The 24,785-nt window shown below is 41.4% G+C and overlaps 1 protein-coding gene across 1 annotated transcript in view; it reads right to left on the bottom strand.

Annotated features, from left to right (window-relative positions):
* Wars2 (tryptophanyl tRNA synthetase 2, mitochondrial) overlaps positions 1 to 10,833 on the bottom strand; it is a 77,680-nt gene extending 66,847 nt beyond the window's left edge. Inside the window, exon 1 of the mRNA XM_021158800.2 lies at positions 10,730 to 10,833. Within this exon, the coding sequence (XP_021014459.1) occupies positions 10,730 to 10,819 (90 nt within the window). The 5' untranslated portion in view covers positions 10,820 to 10,833. The remainder of the gene's footprint in view (positions 1 to 10,729) is intronic.
* Between the last annotated feature and the right edge of the window lie 13,952 nt (positions 10,834 to 24,785).

The raw sequence follows: 24,785 nt of genomic DNA, 5'->3' as shown, positions 1-24,785 counted from the left end.
ATAGCCCTGGCTGTCCTGGAACTCACTTTGTAGACCAGGCTGGCCTCGAACTCAGAAATCCACCTGCCTCTGCCTCCCAAGTGCTGGGATTAAAGGCCAGTCTTGATTTTATAAGATGTTTGGCCACTGAAATCACTTAAATTAGACAATGTCTGTGAACTCCCAAACTTTATGTTGAGTCTTAGTTCCCTGATGGCAGGGGAGGTGACTAGGGCAGGAGAGGGTAGTTCTCACAGATTGCTGTCCTTCTGAGAGATCCTACGGAGACCTCATGCTCTCCCCCAGTGAGATGGCAGCTCCATATAAGCTATAAAGGAGCCCCTTACCAGAAATAGAATCCACTAGCACCTTAGTCTTGGACTTCTCAGCCTCCAAAAGTATAAAAATTATATGGCTGTTGTTTACACTACCCAATCTATGGTACTACTGAAGCAGCCTAAATAGTGTAAGGCACAGGAGATGTTACAACCCATCCTACTCTCTATAAGAAGCATGATATTCCACGATTACTCTGTGACTCCATGGGTTGATTTAAGGCTTATTAAACACACACATGACAAATTAGTATGAGAATATAACAATAGAGCTTCTCTGAGGAGATGTCAATGTGCCATGGACCACTCTGAAAGAACACATAAATTATTTGTAGTACTTGACCATATCAAATCTTGCACTATGCTAATCCACTCTTAACATGGTACAAGTAAAAGCAAGGATACATTGCATTAGAAGCTGTCAGCCTGGCTGTCCCAGTCTATCATGCACCTGCAGTGAGAGGTAGGATTGCTTTCTATGCAGAGCATACCAACACCAACAGGGCAAAAAGTGCTAGGTATGGTTCAAAATGCTGCCTTAAAGAGACTTCAAAAGGTTCTACGCCCCAGTATAGGGGAATGCCAGGGTCAGGAGGTGGGAGTGGGTGGGTTGGGGACCAGGGGGAGGGAGAGGGGGGAGGGGGTTTTCGGAGAGGAAACTAGGAAAGGGGATAACATTTGAAATGTAAATAAAGAAAATATATCATTAAAAAATTTAAAAAAGAGAGACTTCAAATTGGTAAATGAATGAGAAAAAACAATCCACGATTAATACATGAGTTCTCATCTCCTTCCTAAAAGGTAAAAAGCAAATCTTGTTCGTAACAACATATTATAACAGTAACTACTGAATAGATAACACAACATGTTTACTGAACTAGACGGCTCCTTGAAGCAAATCTTTCTAAATAAAAACTTTTCCTCTTATTTGTGAATCTTAACACTTCCCAGTACACAGAAGTAGCAAACTTTGGTATAACAAAACCCCCAGTGTAATTAGCAGTACCGTGAACAATAAGACTTGAGCTGGCAAAGTTAACTTCAGCCACAGCAAGGGGTTAGAAACCTACAGTCTACTTGGACAATCACCAAAGCACAATTGCCAGTAACTTCCAATAACATAAATGTCTAGATATACTGGGAAATAACAACTCCACTCACTTCCTGCATCAGATGTAATCAATAAGCACAAAGTACATTAAGATGTATGGTTCCTACTCAACAACATGCTTGATATCAATACTATGAATTTTCTCCTGTGCCACTGCATTGATTATGTTTTTCACTGACTTCATTCAATAAATAATCGTTGGGGTTTTCTATCCTAAGAATCACAACACCACGGATTTAAGTAATGACTCATTCATCACACATATACTTATCACAGCTACGACTCAACAGGAAGGGCTCATCCACATTTTCCAGGAATATAATGTCCTGGGAGCTCTACATGTTAAGTGGAACCTACAGATCACCTGTGAAACAATGCATACTGAACTGCTTCCTGCTGGAGTGTGCATAAAATAGTCTATAGAACAAAGGCATGATCTTCCATCTGTCTCAAGCAAATGTTTTTAAACAAAGGCAGACTATAAAGAGGCATGTGTTCATTTCTATAGACAGGGATGAGGGCTCATCCAATTTCAAAATGGAAGATATAATTTGAAACTGGAAGTGATTACCTCCAGCTTCAGAACAAAACTTGCTAGAATGTTTTCATACTTTTTTTTTTTTCTTTGCTGCTGTTTTGTTTAAGCCACTCTTTGACGTTCATTCAAAAGATGTCCATAGTTTTGGAAAGTGGTGAAACAGCTAAGCACCATGATGCATGCCTGTAATCCCAGGGAAACAAAGGCAGGAGGATTGCAACTTTGAGCCTAGCAAAAGCTATAAAGTAAGACCTGTCATAAATCAAGTTAAATGAAATGAAAAAAGAGTCGCAGAATACAGACAGATATAGATGGAAGAAAGGCCGTTTTAGAAAAATGATATATTATTAAGTAAAAGGGTTGGCTCTAAGCAAAGGAGAATTTTATGCAACTCTGGGTCAAGAATCGATTGTTATAGCCATGGCCTGTAGAAGAATTTAAATGTCATGAGGAGTACAGACTTTATGAAAAGTGACAGTCTGCTTCTGCTTCTGGGAGATTAATCCAGTTGGGTGTCAGGGGAAGGGAGGACTGTGTGGAGATGGGGAAATGCTATTAAGGTTGATTAGAGTAGGAGCAGTCCTCATGAAAGGAGGAAGATCCCCTGAGTACTAAACATTACCCAGGGGACTTTAATCTCTGTGGTAGACTCTAAAATCCACATAATAGTCCTATAATGTAAACATTATTATCATTTTTGCAAATGAGAAAGATAAGTTGGATGACTTCAGTTACATTACGTGCATCACACAGATATGACTGTGGGAGCAAACGGTCACTCTGATTCTGCATTATCACACTTCCTTGTAATGGACAGCATGGGAGAAAACAAGGAAGGATGGATGTGTTCTTTTAACTTCCCAGTGTTAAGAGTAACATTCAGGTGAATGTTTACCTTTTATAAACTTTCTTCACGGAGTTACAGAACTCGCATGCTCCAATTAGTGGCATGTGGTGGCTAGAGAATTGGCAGATATTGGAAGCCAACATTTTTTTTTTCTTTTTAAACAAACAAAGAAACATACAAACTGTATGCAAGGGAATACAGTTCCATGATAGTCTAGTCCTTACTACTTCCTTGTAACCCCACCCCCTTTACTATACACTTGTCCCTAACCCAAGGGGTCTTTTCTATCTTGCAGCATTTTCTGGAACTACCTGTTAAGACCAAACCAAGGATTTAAACAAACATCTCCATTTCCCTTCTCCATTGCATCCTTCTGCTTCCCAAAGGACTCCTGAGGATGAATGAATTTGAATAGAATGTCTGCAGTCTCTACTCACAGAGAATATAAGGAAGAGTTAACAAAGGGCCCTTCAATCATTGTACATAGTCATCTCCAACCAACAGTGCTAATTTTAAAGCCTCATCTTCATCCCAGCGAATGTACTGATGGGTAATCAATCACTCAAGTCAATACTCTATAATTAGTGAATTATAGACCTCTTTAAGAGCTCCACTAACAAGTGAGAGTTCTTATCCTCTGCAGAGAGGGCCAACAGCACTACATTTGGCTGTCATGTCTTGCCACCACCCACTCCTACTCCTTGAAGAAAGTATTCCCACTATAAGTCACAACTACAAGCCAGACCAAGATCCCCCAGTCGGCCTCAGATTTAGCACTCGCCACCTCTGTTCTGCCTGCAGGGCTCTGTCCAGGCTGACCTTTCAGCTACAGGCAATATATAAATATAACTTCCTACATGCACCTTGGGACTCATGTTTTAAAAGTCTTATTTTATCTAAGGTAATCTTAGTGGCAGTGGCCAGTGGAGACACTCAGAAAATTTTACAAGATAGCCTTGTTCCATTTCCGTAATTCATGCTGCCCAACAAGACAGCAAGAATGGCAACAGCAAAAGCTGATCCAGCAAAGGTTGACTCAGTGTCTGCCCTTCACATTGTAGTGACAAGAAAAGTAGCATTCATGGAATACTTAGACGTTTCCAAAGCAGTTATCAGCAAATGAACACATATGGTTTCTTGCAGTTATTTCTACTGTTTTATAGTTCATGTATATAGAGGTTGGAATCAGGATAACTGGGCTCATATGTTGGCTCTGACACTTGTGAATTCCATGACCTTAAGTGACTTATGAAACCCTCCCAGAATTCTTATTTGTGGACCTAGTTGAGTTGAGAGAACTTCATGAGCTAACACATATCTGGTGCCTTTAAAAACTGCCCTTGGGAACAAGGTAAGCATTTGATGAATGCTTGCTAGCACTACATCCCCCCACCCCCCATTATCATCAGCCTTATCAATAACTGAAATTACTAGCCCTATCAGACCGGGGCCCCAAAATGAATAAAGTATTGAACATATTTGATAGAAATAGGGAAATGGTCACCAAATTAAAACTTGAAAGAATATTACTATTTACTTAGATTGATCATTATCGCTGAAATGGTTTAAAAAAAAAAAGAGGGGGAGAAGGCATAATGGAAGTTTTCCAGTGAGTAGAAATTATGGACAACCAAATAATGAAATTCTGTATGTTGTGTACAAGATTAAGTGAGAATATGTGAAATATTTTGGACAGTACAGAGTGCTATGTTAGATAAGATATTATTGAAGAGAATAGAGTCCACTTGAAAATGTATCCAAGGCGAGAGTTGTGAAAGATGTACAACTAACATCCTAAGGAGTGAGACACTCAGGGCTGCACTCTCCCAGCACCCGGCTCACCAATGAGTCAGTGAGAAATGGAGACAGGAAAGTGAAGGGATGCACATCCCAAGTGCTGGGCGCTGGCCTGGCATACATACGGATGGAGCGACCAGTGAGAATCTTCATGGTCAGGCATCACATCCACTTGGCTTGACTCTAATCTCAGGAGGAAACGGAGCAGTGAAAAGACAGTCTGTTAGCCAATCAGAAATCAACTCAACTGGTAATAGAGGGGTAGTTCAAGAGAAAAAAAAAATAACAAGAAAAAAAAATCAATGGCTGTGTCAAGAGAAAAGAGAGCTAAAGATGAATTTCAGTAAATGCTTAGAGGACCAACAGAGCTCCAGGGATGAGGCAGTGCAATGACCTAGACATGGCCTTGCTCTGTTGGTAAACAGGGAACTTAGGTAAACCTGTTACACTCCTACAGGGCAGTAAAAACAATCCTCCCTATGAAATGACAGAGAGAGAAATCTGCAAATGCCCAGAGGAGTTAGATTAACTCAAGCTGGAGTCAGTGTATCATCTCTGCCTATAAATCATCTCTGCACCTAGTCTGTTACACTAGGGCATGGCAGCTTCAATGCCAAATGACAAATCGTTCCTGAGAAGTATCTAGGAGGAAGTATCTTGGGCTTGCACTGCAGTGTTTATGATAGAAGCTCTCAAATGCTAGAGCACACTAACATCAGAGCACAACCAGAAAACATATTCTTTATGAGATGGCTAGAGATTAGGCTAGGCAGAGACCCAAGGGGAAACTGTGGCATTGACTTTTGCATGGCCACCAGCATACCATGGAGAGAAAGCTCTGAGGAAGTAAGAAGCTGGGAAAGAAAGAACAGAGATGATGGGGAAGAACCAGGACAGGAACACAGCACATGATGCACCCTCTAGTCAGGCAGCTAGGTAAACAGAACAATACTATAGTCCCCTTTTAAAGCACTCAAACCACTCCATTTCAGAACAGCTTCCTACAACAACAACAACACAATCTATGTATCAAATGTGCTGCTGATCAACAACTCTCCTTTATATTGAAGGAGGCCTTAGCAGTTTTCAAACTATATCTTAAATTCAATATTGTATTTCAGAGGCCTGGGTTGTGTGTGTGGCTGGGGAGAAGGTGAAGGAGGATCCAGCAAGAAGGGCTATGGATGGTCCTCTACTCCCCAAACTACGTCAGTGATGAGAGGTAACTTCTGAGCAAGTAAGACAAGCAGAAGCAGTTCTGGGTTGGCATCCTGGTACTGGGGTCTGCTGGTTCTGTGACTCAGGAAACTTGAGTCTTCCTGGATTTACTGTCTTCTTTCATAAAATGGATAGAATAACAGTTATGGAATATTTGGAAAGAGTAAGATAAGGCTTGCCATAGCTGACTAAATACCATTTCCTCTTCTAAAACATATAACTACAGGCATATGTAGTAATATAAATAAATGTAGGAATATATATGTTAACATATCCCTATATATAAGTATGTACATATCAATACAAAAGTGCAAACCTATCAATCTACAGGAATACATATACACATGTGCACATGTGTATACTCGGACACGCAAACACACACACACACAAACACACACACCAGCTCATCCCTGTAGACAGTTCTGCACATGCAGGTATGAAAATGACAAACTGAGAAGGAATCTAAAGGGTAGCAGCTCTCTTATCAGCCCTTTCTGACTGTGGCTGCCCTAACAATTATCCACGGTTCTTTCTCTGTTTCCAGCAGAAACCTTCAGTGGTTTTTTTATTATCTATTCCAGAGATATTTTTCAAAGACCTGAGATATTTGTATTTATACTAACTCAGTCTACATAAGCAAGTAACCTAAAAGGCATTTTCAACAAATCTGTTTACTTCTTAAGATGGAAAAAAGCCATAGGGTGGATCCATAGAGCCCCACTCCCTACCCACTCTACTTAAGCAAGCAGAGCTGAAACAGTCTGACCAAACTGGCACAGTTGTCAACTAATAAGATTCTGAACCGGCTGTGGCAGCCCCTAAGCTTTCTATGAGGATGGGGCAGGTGGACAGACCACACAGAGAAATGGAAAAAGAACTGAGTAAAAAGTCACTAGGAAAAGCCCAATTTCACGGCATTATAATCACAGAAACCTAAACAGCAATAATCATAAAATGCAGAGTGAAACACCCACAATCAACTTTCCCATGCCAATTTCACCACTATTTAACTTGGAACGTACTTAAACAAATCTTATTTTCTAGTTCTTACAGTGCTAAAACCTGTCTCACTCTTCTGTGCCTTCCTGCTGAAATACATCTCTCTGAGAAATTCCCTAGGAGAGCTCATCTTGAGCTATCCCAGAAAACATCGGACCATCTGAGCAGTACCCTTAAATAGGGGCAAAGTTAGTACTTTCAATAGTGAAAACCATTTCAATAGAGTAGGCCATGTTGGAGAACACACAGCAATGAATCATGGGATCCTGCATCATCATTCAGGATGAAACTATATGACGGCTGCAAAACCTGGCAAAATCAGAATTTGGCTTATATCTAAGGCAACAGCACTGCACAGATGCTAAGTTTAATTTGTAATAATTTTGAGCATGTAGGACAAAGCATAGTGCAGGCTAGACAGGGATTTCTTGAACTAATCCTGAAACTTTGGAAATCTTAAGTTATTTTAAAAGTTTTATCACACAATCAGAAATTTAAGACAGTGGTTCTCTCTTCCTTTTGAAACACATTTCCTCCATCGAATGCAGTGGTTCTCAGCCTTCCTAATGTTGTGACCCCTTAATACCCCTCATGTTGTGGTGACTCTCAAGCAAAAAATTACGTTCATTGTTAATTCCTAAGTGTAATTTTGCTACTATTATAAAATCATTGCCGGGCGTGGTGGCGCATACCTTTCATCCTAGCACATGGGAGGCAGAGGNAGGCAGATTTCTGAGTTCGAGGCCAGCCTGGTCTACAGAGTGAGTTCCAGGACAGCCAGGGCTACACAGAGAAACCCTGTCTCAAAAATCAAAAGAACAAAAAAGAAATCATAATGTAAATATATGATATGAAGATGGTCTCAGGCGACCCTGTAAAAGGATTGCTCGAGTCGCACAGGGGTCATGATCCACAGGTTGAGAATCGCTGATCTAATGGCTCCGTTTTGACCATCAGCAGGAGAAAGAATAGGGCAGTGTTGGCCAAATCTAGGTTGCAGAGGGCTAAAAATGAAATGAGAACTTTCTATGTGTGAGCTGGAGGATTATAAATAGTCTTGGGAAATCTTCTAACCAAGAATATGTCATTGTTTCCCAAATACAGCCATGAATGAGTGCTTAAAGGAGGACAGATGCTGTGTTTAGTCAATGATGACAGGCTTAAATGTACCTAAAGCCATCAGTTTTTAAACATCACGTCAGATTTTCATTTCTCTGACTTCGTGATTACGCTCCTCTCATCAGATTTCAACAGTCTTCTGTCAAGCAACACCTGACAAAATAAACCATTGCTGCACAAATTGTAGACATCCACAATGAATATGGTAGGATGTGCTTGTATTCATATCTTCTTCCCCTATACCTCTCTCTAACATACTAAAGATTAAACCCAGGACCTCTCCCATCCCAGGCCAGCACTAGTCACACCTCTAGGCCTTTTCTTGCTATTTTGGATTTGAGTTTCCATGTAGCCTTGAGGAGTAAATACATTTCGCTTCTTACCAATGCCACACTTCTTAACCAAGATGCTGTTAAAAAGATTTTTGCAGGGCATTAAAACAACTTTAGGCTCACAAGACATTCAGTCAATTTCCAACAAAAACACACCGTGGCTCATCCATGTCTGCTCCCACCTCAGGGGGCAAGTGCACAGCCTAAACCAATAACCAAGTAACCTACCATCCCTTGGTTTCATAAAACCACTTATATGATAAATACGCATGTCTTTCTATTATAATATGCTTTTACAAAATAATGTTTTGTTTTTTTACAAAGGTTATGAGATGTCATAAAAATGTCCAGTGCATCTGGTTTGAGAATCCAATTCTTTCTTCACATATTTCTGCATCTGCTCACAAAATCCCTTTGACTTCAAAGGACGCTTTTCAATAGAAAAAGAAGACACACACAGGAAGAGTGGCCATAAATTTTTAGGAGTCCTTTTCCAAGGCCACTTTAATAATGGCCATAGAGGACAGGTATCTCTTTCAGAAACTTAAAATGCCCAAACAGCATCAGTGACTATAGGTTTGTAGGAAGATTTATGCTTTCAAATTTTCCTGGTTATAAAAGTGATATATCTGCAATTTGAAACACACAAAAACAAAGGCTTAAAGCACACTTCAATTACTTCTAATCCACTATTTAGGATGAACAAAGCCCATCAAAAATGGTTGTTTTCCTTCCAGTCTTGCTTCCTATGAGTAAACACTTCAGTGCAAACACTGCCGCCATCATATTCTGAACACAGTGTTTAATCTTTTCCATCAGTCTTTCAGGAGAACTTCATCAGTGCTTTGACACCTGCATCATCATGTGTACTGAGCAAGCACCCTGCCACTTAGCTATCCTCTCACTTAATCACCCAGGCTGGTTTTAAACTTGTGACCCCCTCCCCTCCTCCTCTGCCACCAGAATAGCTGGGATTCCAGGCCTCTGCCACCAGACTGGGCTTGCCTTAATCTTTCATGCTATCCTTTTTAGCTGATATGCATTATGACACTGCAGAAACTAACTTTAACATTTAATTCTTTATATTTAAAGTGAAATCAAGGGTTTAAAAACAGTAATCTGTCCTAGATATTCTTGGTTGTATACACATTAATATGCCTATCAGATTCCAAAACAATGAAATTCCCAAGCCTCAAGAAAAACAACATTTGATGATTAAAGCTGGAATCAATTCTTAACTAACACTGTTTCTTAAAATGTAAAGTAACATTTGAATAGTTGTTTGCTGAGTTTCTACTATTGTGTCTTTTATTCATAAAGAATCTTGTGAGGTTTACATTAATTAAAAAAAAAAAACGTAAGTTCAGAGAATGAGTAATTTGTGGGATGATTCAAAATATAATATTACACGCTAGTTTCATCTACTCTTGTTGGCTATGTTTTACCTTCATAGTCATGAACCCATAAGCTTTCCAGTCTTGGATGTACATTAACATGCCAATCACTCCAGTTCTCCCTCTATTCCATCTGCGCAGAGGATTACAACTGGTTCTGTAACACAGCTACAAATGTTAGAAAAAGCCAGGAACTTTTAGGACCAGGCCAGCAAGCTTTCCAATAATACATCAGTTACAACATGACATCCTCATGTCATATCTGTGCATTAATGGCTATGAATATGCAATGTGTAAAAACTACTTCATCACAGAAGTTCAAGTTTCCTTCCCGCTCTCAGACAAGACTTCCGAGATCATCTATGTCAAACTGACATATTCTGGGATGTTTTGTGCTTGTCAGAACGAGTGAAAGCAAATTCCCCAACACCTTTTGGCTCTGAGGATAAAATGTGGCGAGGATGGACATAATATATCATGCTCATCAGCACAGTCGTGGTAATAGCAGTGCTGCCACGCAAGCAACACTACGAAGTACCTTGGCAGCTTGTTGCTGTTGGTTACAGGGCCTGGTAGATGCAGGCGCCTAAGGATCACCGAGCACCGATTCTTGCTCGCGTTCCACACGCTAGATACTGCACAAACCTAAACAACCCAATTCTAAGAAAACTTTTCTGATTTCTCCGCTGCACCCGGGGAAGTTGTTAGGGGGAGGAGGCTAAAAACGTAACAGAATGGTGCGCAAGAGAACAATCGCAGAGCAACTAAGTTTCTGATAACGTCACGCTCATTCAGGAGATGGCTTCCTGCGTTGCCAGGCAACACTGGCCACGCGGCCCGGCGGCGTGTGCTTTCCAGCAGCAGTACCTCCTACGGTCACGTGTGTGCAACGTCGCAGCGGTCTGAGTTGGGGACAGTCATAGGCTAGTGGACCTCGGAGAGAAAGTGTGGAGGGCTCTTTACAGGAAGCAGGAAGGGAGAAATAAGTGGCGGAAGGGAAGGGGAGCGGAAAGGCGCTCGCAGGATCGGAGGCCTAAAGCAGAAGACCGGCTCGGGTTACCTGGGGAGCCAGAGTTGCTGCGGGTCCTTTGTGAAGTGCCCGGATGAAGCGCCAGCACTCACGCGCCTTCCGCACAGAGAACAGCGCCATCTTGAGAAGGGCGGGGCCGCCGGCCCGGAATGACGTCTGCGGGCGAGCCGAGTTGAGCTTACTACGCATGCGCCTGTCCTCTGGGCTGCCGCTGGCCAAAGTAGCTCAGTAGCGCTGTTTCCTAAGATTGCATTGCAGGTGTCCCTTGGAATAAGGTGGCCCTAGGCTTTAGTGTTTTCCCGACCATCTCCTTTGTGCCAGCTTCCTTGAGGGAAACTCAAGGAATAAGTTGTTGCTCTTTAGACGTGGAAGTAAAGGAAATCACCCACCCTAAACCAAGGCTAAAAACAGACCCACAGCTTCTGGAATCCTGGCACCCTCGGATTTCCTTGGAGACCAAAGGTGGAAAAAGTAGGCAATTTCCCACCCTGCAGTTCCGAAGAAAAGCAGTCAATGACTCTGGCAAAGTCATGTCTCACCACCTGCTCTCTAATACAAAACTACATGACTTGCTATCCTGTGTTCATTGATACTGAACCTTAGACCAATAAAAGCTCTCACAGTTTTGAAGTTGAACTGGGTTTATTTCATTTTCCCTTCATTGACTTATTTCTTACAGGAAAAAGTCGTGTAGTTTTTTGTTTGTTTGTTTTTTAATCAAGCTTCCAGATGTAGCTTTCCATTCGTGTCTCTTAAGAATGAAGCCTGCTTCTCTTACAGGACCATAAATGGCTTTTTGAGACCTACATGGTGGTCATCGGATCTGCGACTTTAGTGCCCTGAGTGAAATACTGACGGATGTGTGTGTACCTTGCCTTCCAGAAGTGTGGGGTCTCATGGGTACAGAGAATGATTTATGCATAGTTCAGAGTGGACAACGCTTAGAGCTGCAGTGCTCCACGGAGGTTCAGTAACAATGACACCAGTGATGCTTGATGGAAGATGGTGACTTCTCTCAGTGAACTGAAAACTCTCAGATTAAATATCAGTAAAAATTATAAAGAGCAGATTTGACATAATCCCATTGCATTGATTATATTAGTCTAAGAAACACATACTGGAAATTATCAAAGATTCATAGGAGGTAAGCTGTATTTGAGATGCCTGTACTCTTGAGGAGTTGAAATCTAAACTAAGATAAAACTCAAGTCATACAATAAAATCTTAGAAGCATGCAATTGTCCCAGAGTAACTGGAAGTGAGCAGGGAAGGAGTTACAGGCATGAGGTGGAGGAACTGAAGAAGTCCTGGTTCCTCCCTCAGCAGAACATAACAATATGATTTTGTTGTTAAAATTTGAGGCACATGTATTTCCAGGTGCAATGCACTTTGACTACATACCTGAGTATAGAGCCAAAGGGACAGTTGAACTATGAAACATGGTAATAGACTCCAAAAACTGAATAAACTAGGTTGAATTTAGAATAAAAAGTGGTTGAGTAATGGAAATAAAGTGGCCAGGAATTAATAGAAATCCTAAGACACATGGTGTAGCAGAAGCCCAGGACAAAGCCAGTCAAGAGAAGATGTAGACAATGGTTACTGTAACATGGGGTTTTATAAATGCCTTAGGTGTCTAGTCTTCAGATAGAAAGCAAAGTATTACTATTTGCATAGCTATATAATTAATTAGATTATAACCCCAGGAATTAACATTAGACTTCTAATGTTCTTAGCTATCCAGATTGCAGAATAAAAAACCCTGGCAGCAAGCCAGTGGTGCTAGTGCATTTCAGAGTCTTCTGCCCAGGTGCCTATCTAGTACTGGTAACATTTTAATTGGGGGAATATCTCCAGGACACATTCCCAGTAAAGACACTTTATCAATACTCGACTTCAATACTCGACTTCAATACCATAATGTTTGAATAAATCATTTGCTGTTGTGACTCATTATTAGGAAAACATCTCTTACATTATTATGAAATTATTATTATTATTAGGAAAACATCTCTTACATTATTATGAAAATATCCCTTACATACTTTTGCTGGACCTCACAGATAAGATACCCCTTGAAGTCAATAAAGATTGCTATGCATCTGTGTACTCAGCCTGTTTAATCTGCCTTTAAGAGAGCAAGGGACAGAGGAAATGATATAATTCCAAAAAATAAAGAAGAGAACAATGTAATAACCAACCTCATTTGCCTCGTATTTCCCAGGCAATCAGCCTTTATAACTGGAGCTAATGCTTTGCTGTAATTTGAAGATACATACCCTTTCATGCCTCTGACCTACAGAGCAAAGCATATATGTTTCTGTATGTTATATGGTAGTCATTTGTTTAAAGCAACAAATCAGTTGAAAGCAACCTCACAACAAATCCACCACAAATGCTGAAAGCAGCATGTAGCTATTGCTTGATGGATTTTGTTTCTAGCTGGGTCAGTTGGAATCAGTAAAGTTCCATCCTTTGTAAAATTTTGTTAAAGATTATGTTAAAGTATCCATATTTTTCCCATGAGATGCTTTTCATTTCAATAAATACAGAGCAAAAGCCTTTTGCTAGGGACCCACAGACACAGCGATAGATTCTCATGACATCATTCAGATGGGCACAGATTCAAACTTATACAACAGACAGATTACAAAAACGAGGCAACAGAAAAATCTGGATTCAGCCTTGGTGAAAGATTTATTTTTTGTTAATGCGTCATCAATGCATTTACAGTACTTTGAGGTTATTATTTGTAGACTGTAAGATGTTGTTAGAGTTTATTTTTTTCTGCACCATAGTGGTAGCTTTGTAACTCAAGGTGTCACTCAGCTGAGTTGTTGCACAGACAAAGACTATACAGTATTTATTATATCATGAAAAGTCATTTCTCCAGTCACTTAGGAAAGAATGTTACACAGAGCAAATATATGCTTTAAGTCTAAATTTTATTTTACCAAGTTATATGACTTAGGGTTTAAAAAAAGATAGGGATTCTTTTAACAGTCAGAAGCAACAACTGAAAGTAAAAAAGACACAAGACCCACTAGAGCCAGTTCTATTTAGTTTTCTACTTTGTTTTTATAACAGCATTTTAGTATTGGAACAAGAATGACCAAAAAGCTGTCACCTTCCAAACTACCTTCTAAAAGGAGCAGTATACAGGGACTGCTTAGTTTAACAAATATCTTTATTAATAACGACAGTGAATCTTTAAAAAGTTGTATAATAAAAACGTGTTTCCATATAAAAGAGTCAATACTTTAAAAAGACTACGATGTTAAACTTAATCATACAGAAAATTTCTCCGAGTTGTTTAAGTGACATACTGTGTTTAATGACAACATTTTACTTCTGGGATTCTTTGAGTAAGATGAAGTGTTTCCTTAAAATGAGAAATAAATTAATTACTAGAGCAATCCTCAGACATCCTTGAAATATTAAACTTTTGTATTCTTAACTCTTAGCACGTACCATGTGTGTCTACGTGTGTTCATGCTTAGGAGTTTGAACCCTTGTTTAAAATTTGATATCTCATCAACACTTTTATTTTATAGTAAGTTCTGGTAATTTTGCTCTCTTCCTAACATTCCCAGAAAATCCTCTCTTGCAAGAAACAACAGATTAAAACCAGACAGGCAGTTGAGGAGCTGTTTCTATTGCAACCATGTGTGTCAGAAGGGAGGATTGGGTTTCCTTGTCCGAGAACATCAAGGGAACCCCACCTCAGCAGACACACCTCTACTCCCCAGTAATGGAGAGTTTATACCTACTTAGATTTAAATGGGATAAGGGAAGAGTTTAAACCCATTCTTAGCTCTAGTATAATCAGCCCCCAAGTCTCAAAGTATCCAGTTGTTTCTTTAATTTAATTCTAAGTGTCAGGTTAACATTAGGTGCTGATCAAGGTAATGGAGAGTCAGCCTACACATTTATCCACTTAGAGAAGATTTCTGCAGACTGTAAAAATTAGATGGCAATTGTATTCAAAACTTACTTTAAGCATAAGCCACTCATCCCAACCCTTCGTGCATATCGAGTGTGCTTGCTGTCTTTCAATACGGAGGAGGCGATTCCATAACAGAAAGAAAAGGGATAATTATGGGAGTACAGCAACAGCTCTCTGACCATGACTTCTTACCCTGGACCAATTATATAAACAAAAGTCAAAGTGATTGGTGGGGTCTTACTCCTGCATGAGATAACCACCATGCACATGAAAGTGAGTGCAAAGCTGGTGACTTCTTTTTCAGCTTTGGCTTCACCTTAGTTCTGTGACTCATTTCGAGTATGAAACTGGTCCATAGATAGTACTTGTCAGAAACCATTCCACAAACAAGAGCAAGAATATATAGGCTTGGGTGTGCATGCACGCGTGTACACACACACACACACACACACACACACACACACCCTCAATTTCATTTCCATGCTAGTGCCCTGCTAAGAAAACTGAAGTTAGATCTGTTGCAAGTGAGGACAGGTTTTACACGAAGCCACATCCTGCATGAGGCTTTCTGGTCAGAACAGCGAGTATCTGATTTTTAGAAAGGTGATGCTGTTCCCTCATATTAGAAGACACCCTTTCTCTAGTTGTTTTTTTTTTGGGGGGGGGAGGTTGGGGAGAGGAAGGGAGGGAGCTGGGGATTGAAAATTATCTCATTATGAACACCTTATCATATTTACGTATTTATTATCTTACAAAGGACTCATTTTGTACTTCAAGGCCATTTTGCACTGGTAAGGGAGACATCACTGTCTCTTCCAGACTGTAATCCAGTAAGATCAAGGGATTTGAATAGCAAAAACCTTAAAGACTTCATCATTTCCACTCCACAATGTTTTCACTGGGGCTAACAGGCAGTGTGGGGAGGGTGGAAAGAAATGGAGCATGCCCAGTAAGCAATTTGGAGGCAGTCATGTTCAGAATACAGACTCTGGTGGTCTTTAGTGTGTAGCAGCTGATTGAGAACTAATTCCATAGGAGGAATGTAGGCCTAAAGGTGGCTGTTGGCTTTACTATTCTCTCCAGATCTTTATGAAGCTGCAGTTTTTTATTGAGAGAATGGCTTGAAAGAAGGTAGAGAATGCAGATCCTTAAATGTGGACCTCAGTGGGGTAGTGGTGGCACATACCTTTAATTCCAGCACATGAGAGGCAGAGGCAAGTGGATCTCTATAAGTCTGAGGTCAGCCTGCAGAGTGAGTTCAAGGGCAGCCAAGGCCACACAGAGAAACCCTGTCTCAAACAAACAAACAAACAAACAAACAATCTCAGAGGGAATTGCAAGAGACTGTCTTAGCATCTCCAATCCGCCCTGTTTATCTTTCATCTTAGGACACATTCTCCGTAGAAGAAATGGAACTTTAAAATTAGCAAAATTAAACTTTTGAAAAGAGCATTTTATTTTGAATGCTGTATTTTTTTTCCCAAGATGACATGACACCAAAGATGAGATCTGTACGTTTTCTGCACATGTTCTATTTTTAATCCATCCTTGGTTCTCAATGACCTCATAACTAGGCTTTCAACTTCTAAATTGAGTTTCTACACAGCAAACTTCAGCAAGGTTCACCTGAAAATATTTCCTGGAAGCTAAGAATAGTAGCCCATACCTGCTAAGAATTCTACTCTAATTGTCTTCGGCAACCTCTGGGAAGGGGTCATTCCACCCCCACAGAGGTCACAACCCACAAGTTGAGGACCACTGATCTAGAGTCTACTCTGTGACTACTGAAACACACGCAAATTGTTTATATCTTCACTTTTCTGGAGCTAAAACCAAGAGATTTTGATCTCTCTAAAAATAGTGTATCAACTTCATTCTGTTGCTGTCAAATCCATTTCAGTGAGTTAGAATCCATCAGACTTCCCCAAAACCACTGACAATTATAACTAGCTATGTTTTTTTTTCACCTTTTCCCTTTAATAAGCAGAATAGTATGGTGTTTGAGAAAATCAGCACGCTGGCCAGGATCTCCAGGAGTCATTTAAACTTCACATGCCCTTTTCTCTTACATGTAAAATAAGTGGGAAAATTTGGATTGCTGGAGGATATACATTATGACATGTTGGTCTAGGCAACTGGTTTCTGATATCCTAAAATGGAGCTATCTAGAAAATTTTAAAATTACGTATTATAGCCAGAATTTACATCCAGCACTTATCTACTGACTCCATGTTCAATGGGCAATTTTTAGGAAATGGGTGCCTAAAAAGGACTTTTCATTTGTTTGTTTGTTTGTTTTGGGGGCGGGTTTCAAGACAGGGTTTCTCTGTATAGCCTGACTGTCCTGGAACTCACTTTGTAGACCAGGCTGCCCTTGAACTCAGAAATCCACCTGCCTCTGCCTCCAAAGTGCTGGGATTAAAGGCGTGCACCACCATGCCCGGCTAAAAAGGACTTTTCAAGGCTAGTCCAGACTTGTGAAACTGCCCTAGACTCCAACCCTATCCCAGCATGGTCAGTTTATAGATAGGAGAACGCAGACTGGAGACTTCTCAGCCATTGTGAACATGGAGTGATGTTTTTCACAAACATCAAAGGGTTGGTGGACTATCCTGGCCTTACTTTCTTCTCTAGCTACACTAGGGAGAAGTTCCCTTAAGTTCTCAACTGTTTTGCTGACTTTTGTTTGACTAATTGCTCATGCTATTTGAAATGTACTTAAGATTTTCTTATCGGCAGTCTCAATGGCTTTCATGACAACTGCTAGCCAGAGAGAAAGTTCTTGGAGGAGGCTACTCAATAGCCATCCTGCCATTCAGCACCAATTTGGTGTGTGTGTGTGTGTGTGTGTGTGTGTGTGTGTGTGTGTGAGATCTGTGTGTACGCTAAACCCTGGAAACATTTTAAAATTGTACAATATATGCTTACTTTCTTGTGGTTTTCTCTTTCTGCTAAATCAGTATGTATAAAATATTCTGATTACTTGAGGGATATTACTTAGGCTCCAGCTAATGTCCTCTACATAAATCGAAATCACAGTTCTTTCTGCATTTTGTCCTCCTTTTTGGCTGGTCAAATCCCTGTGGGAAGAAATAGCATTCCTGTGGGTAAAATAATTTCTGTGGAAGTTATTCACAATCCAGTTTCAGCAAATGCTGTATGAAAATGTGATGCATTTCTGGACCCAGTCCTTGAGTTTGCATCATCTCCCTGCTTACTGAGAAGTTCTGTGGCCCAGCACTTTATTTTAAGCATACATCCCAATCATTGATATATCTACAAAAGGGTAAATGTCCCTTGGGAGGCTTAAAGCAATGGAAATCCTGAAATAATGTTCCTGGAGAGATTGAATGCACTAAACATAAGTAAGTACGTAAGTAAATAAATAAATAAATAAATGTATAAGTAAACAAACACATAAATAAACAGTGGATTTTATTTCTGGCTGTGCTATGCTGTCACTGGTAAACCGATCTCATAAAGACCTTCCTTTCTAAGCCCATTTTGTTATCTGAGTAAATGGACCAAATGACTCCTGCACTACCTCTTAGTCTTTAGCTATGTCAGCTTGCATTCATGTAGGTATTGCGTTCGTAACCCAATGATCCTTCAATTTTGAATAAACATTTCCATGGCAACATGAGAAGTGAGAACTTTTACTCATCTACTTTCTGCCATGACAATAAATGCCTTAAAACCATGGACTGCCTCTTTTCACTGGGATCTACCAGGGGGAGCCACGGAGGCCTTCGCCTATAGAGCCGCTGTCTAATCTCCCGTAGAAGGCCTCTCTGTGCTGCCAGCCACTGCCACCACCAAACCAAGCTCAAGCCAGCCACCTGCTGATGTGCCAAGGACTCTCTCCCTGTGGGACCAGCCAGAGCTTACTCCTTTTTTCCCTCAGCCCCAGGCCAGATACAGCCTAAGGGCTCTTCCCTGGCATTCAGCTGTACCCGGGTGCCCCAGAGCCTGAGAAGCAGACGGCCCGGGCCTCCTTGCAGGCCTGGAGACCCCCAAGCCAGCTCTTGGGGTCCCCAGGGCCTCAGACTACGTATGCTTCCCCACCTGAAGTGGTGTGCCTGGGCTGCTCTACGGCCTGACACCCACCCAGAGACACCATGTCAAATTCCTGTGTTCTGCCTCTCTGAGCTGCGGTGCCCTGTGGTGGAGCAGACGCAGAGCCTCCCTTACAGGGAAGTGGGTCCAGAATGGCGCCCTTAAACAAATGTGGAGTGAGTCTGTTCACATCATCACATACGTCTTTTTGAGTTGAGGGGGGCAGTTAGGGAGCTGGCGACTGAGGAGATCTTTGGAAGGGGAGATGAGAAAACCCGTTGACTCTCAATGCTCTCAGGCAAGGGCATTGAGACTCATGTATACTGTTCACTCAAGCAAAAATTACTTAGTTTATGCTCCATTTATACCCTTAAAGATGAAAGGACAAAGTGTTCTTCCTGTCATAGTCACAAAGTGGCTGTTTGGTGAACTCAGGGGACAGAAGAGGGTGTTGGATAATGTGGAACTGAAAGACTCTGAGAGGAGCCCCTCGCTCAGGCCTCAGGACAATAGCGGACACCCAAGAACTCAAAGCTTGGTGCAAACCACATGAGGCTTTATTGGGGAAAGCCAGAGCTCTGGGGACGACTCATATCCCACTCAGGGGTAGAGGAGTCGACCTCGAGAGAAAAGAGGTCCCAGTTTTTATAGGCCCTCAGGGGAGAAAGGAGAAGGGGGGGGGAGTAGGGGATTTCCAGATTTAAACAATGTCTATTCTCAAGAAATGGGTATGGGAGGGGTACAAGGAAAGAGTCTGGTGCAGGTGTAGCAACTCAGGATTGGCCGGGCTGTGGTTGCTGGGGAGATTTTCTGACTCTTTCTCAGCAACCAATATCACAAACACCTGGCAATGGGCTTCATCAGTGGGCACACACATGGGTCAAGGAACGGTCAAAACAATGGCAGACACACAGGTTCAAGGAGTGGCCAGAGCATTCTGCACCTCTATTTTTCTAAATCAGTGAAGCTAGTTCTGCTAACACTGACGTCTATCTTACCTATTTCAGGGCTTCTGTGTCCTTTTACATTCTGTCAGGATCTTTCAGAACTAGAGTTGTAGATAGTTGTGAGCCACCATGTGGATGCCTGGAATTGAACCCTAAACCTGAGTCCTCTGGAAGAGCCACCAATACTCTTATTTTGTTTTTTAATTTGTTTGTTTGTTTTGGGGTACATTTGAAACAAGGTTTCTCTGTGTATTCTTGGCTTTCTTGGAATTTCCTCAACAGACCATGCTGGCCTCAAACTCAGAAATTGCCTATCTCCCTGAGTGCTAGGATTAAAGGTACAAGCCACAACACCCAGGCAATCAATGCTCTTAACTATGGAGTCATTTCTCTGTAGCACCTAGACTGTTGCTTTAAGCTACTATATACTCTATTTGTTGCACCTTAACAGAATGGTTGGGCAGGCAAGGCAGGGCCCGTTTTCTAATTCATTATCCAATAACAAACAACGGAGTGCCCCTCCTTCCTGTTCCAGATTCTGTCTTTGCTAAGATGAGATAAAGAACCCAGTGCTCTCCTGCAAGCAGCTTACAAACTAGCAGAAGAGAACAGTTGCTAAATTCTGAATTCAAGTGGGTGGGATTTCTGCTTGGCTAGAACCTGATGCTTGCGCTCCTAGGCAGATGTACGGAGCATCCTCCTACTGGTGTTTCCAACATCCACATTTTCTTCCTGTCTTTGCATCTGCCACCCAGATAGCTGCATACTTGGGGAAAACAGCTTCCACACACGGCTTGCTCAAGAATGCATCTCAATAAGGGAAGGGTTTTGAAAGTCAGTTCAGCAGAGCCTGTGACTTGTGTTAACACCAGTGTCATCCATGGTTTCTGGATCCTTTAGGTAGGTGCCTTCTAGTGGTTGGCTTGACTTCTCCTCCCCCCACCCCCTCCCGCCCTTCTCCTTTTTTATTTTAACTGTTGATTTGCTTTCTCATTTACTCATTTTCTTGAGATAGGACATTACTCTGTAGCCCAGGCTTGCCTCATGTTTGTGACACTCCTCTTGTATCAGCCTCCCCATGGCTGGAATTACAGGTATGTTACATACCTGCTGGCTGGCCTGACTTTGGATAATCTTTTCCTAGGCTTTTAACAACTACTAAACTCATTTGTTTACCCACATTAATCAGTCCAACCAGCTCCACAAAGTACATAGTACTTGTAGTGAAGGAAAATACCAGAGAGGACATGAAAGAAGAACTTTATGCCTTACTTTATGTAATACTTCTCCCCAAGACCCCCGCAAAACATTGAGATTTAATTATGTGTTATATATTTTTTAAAATTAGATGATTTAATGTGTGTGTGTGTGTGTTGATATTAGTTTTAAATGGAGAAATGCAGAACTGGAGACATGGTTCAGTGGTTAAAAGTACTTTCTGATCTCCTGGAGGAACAGAGTTTTGTTCCCAGTATCCCCTCTGGGCATCTCACATTTACCTGTAACTCCAGTTCCCTCTGATGCCCTCTCCTGATCTCCTTGGGCATCTGCACACAGGCGATATGAGAGTTCGAGTGTGTGCATGCGTGTACATGTTTTGTGTGCATTCACAAAACACTTTTGAGAATTATTTTGAGACAGGCTCTGTGGTTGACTTGGACATAAGACAGAGGCCATGCAGTACACACTCAGGGAATGGCCATCCAGAGGAGTGAGTTTCTCACCTTGGGAACAGCACTGGGAGGGGAGGCTCAAGTAGATGAGCCAAAAGCACATTTCCATAGAATAGTCTGGTGGTTTTAGGTTACATTAGCTTTGCCTACCCATGGCCTCAGCTCTTTTGCTAACCAGTGCCAGCTGTGCTGTGTGGGTTTCTTTCCCTGGAACCTGGTGTCCCTGCTTGGTTCCATTATCCCCTGCCTCCCATGCCCTGGTAGGACACAGGCTTTTGCAGTGCTTTCCCCAGAATTCTATTTAGAGCCAGTATCCTGTGCAACCCAAGAGGAGTCACCAACGCTTTATAAGAAGAGGAACTTGGAAGAAACCACTGAGTACAGACAAGGCCCAGGGGGAAGTATTAGGGATTTCATTTGCTTTCCTAAACAGGATACTTTCATAGCACTTTCTGTCATCCAAACAGCATGCTTTCTTCCGCAGCCTGAGGATGAAAAGCCATGTGAAATATACCTGAATGGAGCTGGTGCTCCTCCCGATGCCCCTCAGTACCCTGTTCTCCATATCTCACAGCTTCTCTCACAGCCTGTCCTACCATTGGCTAACTGTACTCTCCATGAGCCATTAACATCTTCTGGAGAAGTTACCAGTCTCAGTCCGTGTTATATAGCATAAGCAACCCTCTCCCTAGCAGACACTCAGTATACAGTTGTTGTACTGAATTGAAAGGGATAGAAGCATGTTGGTAGCAATTTGGATAATCTTTAAAGTACCTGAAGTCCAACTGCTATTTGGAAAGACTAGGACATCATTTTCAATCCTAACTGAGTGTATCAAGAAAACATAACAACATTCACACAATACTCAACTAAATATCCATAGATGACATTTTCATCTTGGTTTGCCAAAGAGGCCTATGGGCAGAGTGTATCATAAAAGCACTGTTGCTATCACCCTGTAGCTCATGTTTGTGTATAAATAAGGGACATGACACAGGTGAGAGAGGAACAGGCTCTGCAGGTCTGAGGAGGGAGGCAGGTGTGTATTTGTTTTCACATAAGCAGCACAGACACTGGTCATACATTTGTTCAGCTGGACACTAAGGCAGGCATCTGTCTTCAGGAGGGACAGAGGAGTCCTAGGAAGGCAGTCAGCTGCTGCATAGAACTGCAGGTGTTCTGGGCTAAGGCAGAGTCAGGTGGTGGTGTTCTGGAAGCAGGAGTGGCTAGGGTCCTGTCAGAAGTGCTCTTGCTTTTTTCCCCTACTCAGTCAGGATCACAGGATTTTAAAGAACTCTTTCAATAGCAGTACACTTTGAGACAGCGATGGCCAGTGTGGGAGACAGTTCTTTTTCCAAACATCAATCAAGTTACCATGCCATGAGGTTGGATTTGGTGCCATGCCTATGTCTTGTAAGCATTTGAGGGAAGCTGACTTCTCTGGCAGCAGCAGCAGCAGCAGCAGCAGCTGATCTTTATATTACAACAAACAAGGAGCTCCCAGTCCTGGGGGTGGATTGCAACATAATAATACATATTCTAAGCTGTGTATTGAGTTTTTACATATGCCATCTGGTAGTTTTCAAGAAGATGCTGGTGCTGGGGAATGAGGTGACCAAGCATCACACTGAAGCTCCTCAAGATGCTGATGGCCTTGAAGAGGTTCACCTTGGCCAGCTTGCAAGGGTTAGCTTGGCCTACCTGTGTGGCTGTATCATTTGGGGGTTCAAGATAGTCTGGCAAGTTCTAAAAATTTCTGGTGCTCAAATAAATATTGAGCAAATCTTCCCTGGTAACAAAGTAATTATATGCCCGTGTTTTTCAACAGTGATGTGATTTTTGGTAGGGGGGAAACCATTTTATGGTCCTTAGTATCTAGACAGGAAGTAACTAATAATGCTAAGTCAATAGTTAATAAGTCAGATATTCTGTGTACCTCTATTCTAAGATTTCTGCAACATTCAGATTTCTTGGTAGGTTGCCTGGGAGTCCTTCCAGTTGAGCAGAAGAGAATTACAAGAAGCAAAGCCTACTTCAGAACTACTATAACTTAAGCAAAACATGTTGATTTACTTCCATTTTGGAGACAGTTACTTAAAAGTAATGATATGGGAAACCACTCTTCTTTTTCTGGGAGTAGTACTTCATCCCGAGCATCTCAGGAGGAAAGGGAAGAAGAGAGGGATGAAGGAAGGAGGGAAGGAGTGAATGGAGTCAAGGGAGAAAAGGATGGGAAGAAGAAAGGAAGAAGAAAGGAAGAGAAGTGGGAGGAATGGGAAGGAGGAAGAGAAAGAAAGAAGGAAAATTGCTTATTGAAAATATTACTATTAAGAGGAATACATTCACAGGGAAATTCAAATCTTAGGACTAGCAAATGGCACAGCAGGTAAAGGTGCATACCACCAAAACTGATAACCTGAGTACCTACATTGTGGGAACAAAACTAACTCCTGTAAGTTGTCCTTAGACATCCACATGTGCATCGAGGCCTGTGCAGAGCCCAGCACACACCACACCCCTTTATACCCACACAATTTAAATTCATAAAACGTAGCTTTTTAAAAAAGAAAAGGAGAAGATCTTAGAATTCTCTTCTCAGTGTCGTTCCTCAACCTGAATCCCACTGCCATGAAAAACACTGCTAGTGTCTGCTGGTGCATTATACAGAAGTATTTTATGCAGATTCTGGAGAGGACAACAAACTCTAGCGTACTGGTTCTCCACCTGTGAGTTGAGACCCCTGGGGGCATTAAAAAGCGTTCTACAGAGGTCTCCTGAGACCACCCAAATATCAGATACTTATAACTCATAACAGTAGCAAAATTACAGTCATGAAGTAGTAACAAAAATAATTTTATGGTTGGGGGGGGTCACCACAATGGGAGTAACTGTATTAAAGGGTCACAGCATTAGGAAGGTTGAGAACTGGTCTAGTATTTTCTTCCCTATAGGGTTTTACAGCTTGTTCTCTGAAGGGTACTGCAACTCATTCCCTGTAGGGTATTTCAGCGTAATCCCTGTAGAGTAGTACAACTCACTCTCCTCTATTCCCATGCATCTTTGTCTATATAAGGCCAAGTGGCAGAGGTACCCGGCTGGATACTGACACCATCATTCATGCTATCTTCTGTTAGTGGCATCTGAAATTGTTGATGCTGTTATTTGCTTTGTTTTTTTTTTTTTTTTTTTTTTTTTTGCTTTTTTTTTTTTTTTTTTTTTTTTTTCTTCTTGGGACCAAATCCTGGCTTTGCACATACTGTGCAGGTGCTGGTGGCTTTGAGTTTACTGTGCCGGTTCTGGCACCACTGAGATATATCCCTAGCCCTGATCATTTTAATATGCTTTGATGAAGGTTTGCAAATATTGTAAATATAATAAAATAAGCCTGACATTTCAGAGCAAATTTCTAAAAATGGGATGACTGATTGTGAGGTTTTGTTTTTATGTCTTAATAAATATTCCTT

This window comes from Mus caroli, chromosome 3 (assembly GCF_900094665.2).
Source record: "Mus caroli chromosome 3, CAROLI_EIJ_v1.1, whole genome shotgun sequence".
Taxonomy (NCBI): domain Eukaryota; kingdom Metazoa; phylum Chordata; class Mammalia; order Rodentia; family Muridae; genus Mus; species Mus caroli.
Note: the sequence above shows the minus strand (reverse complement) of the source record. Positions and strands in the feature narration are given on the sequence as shown.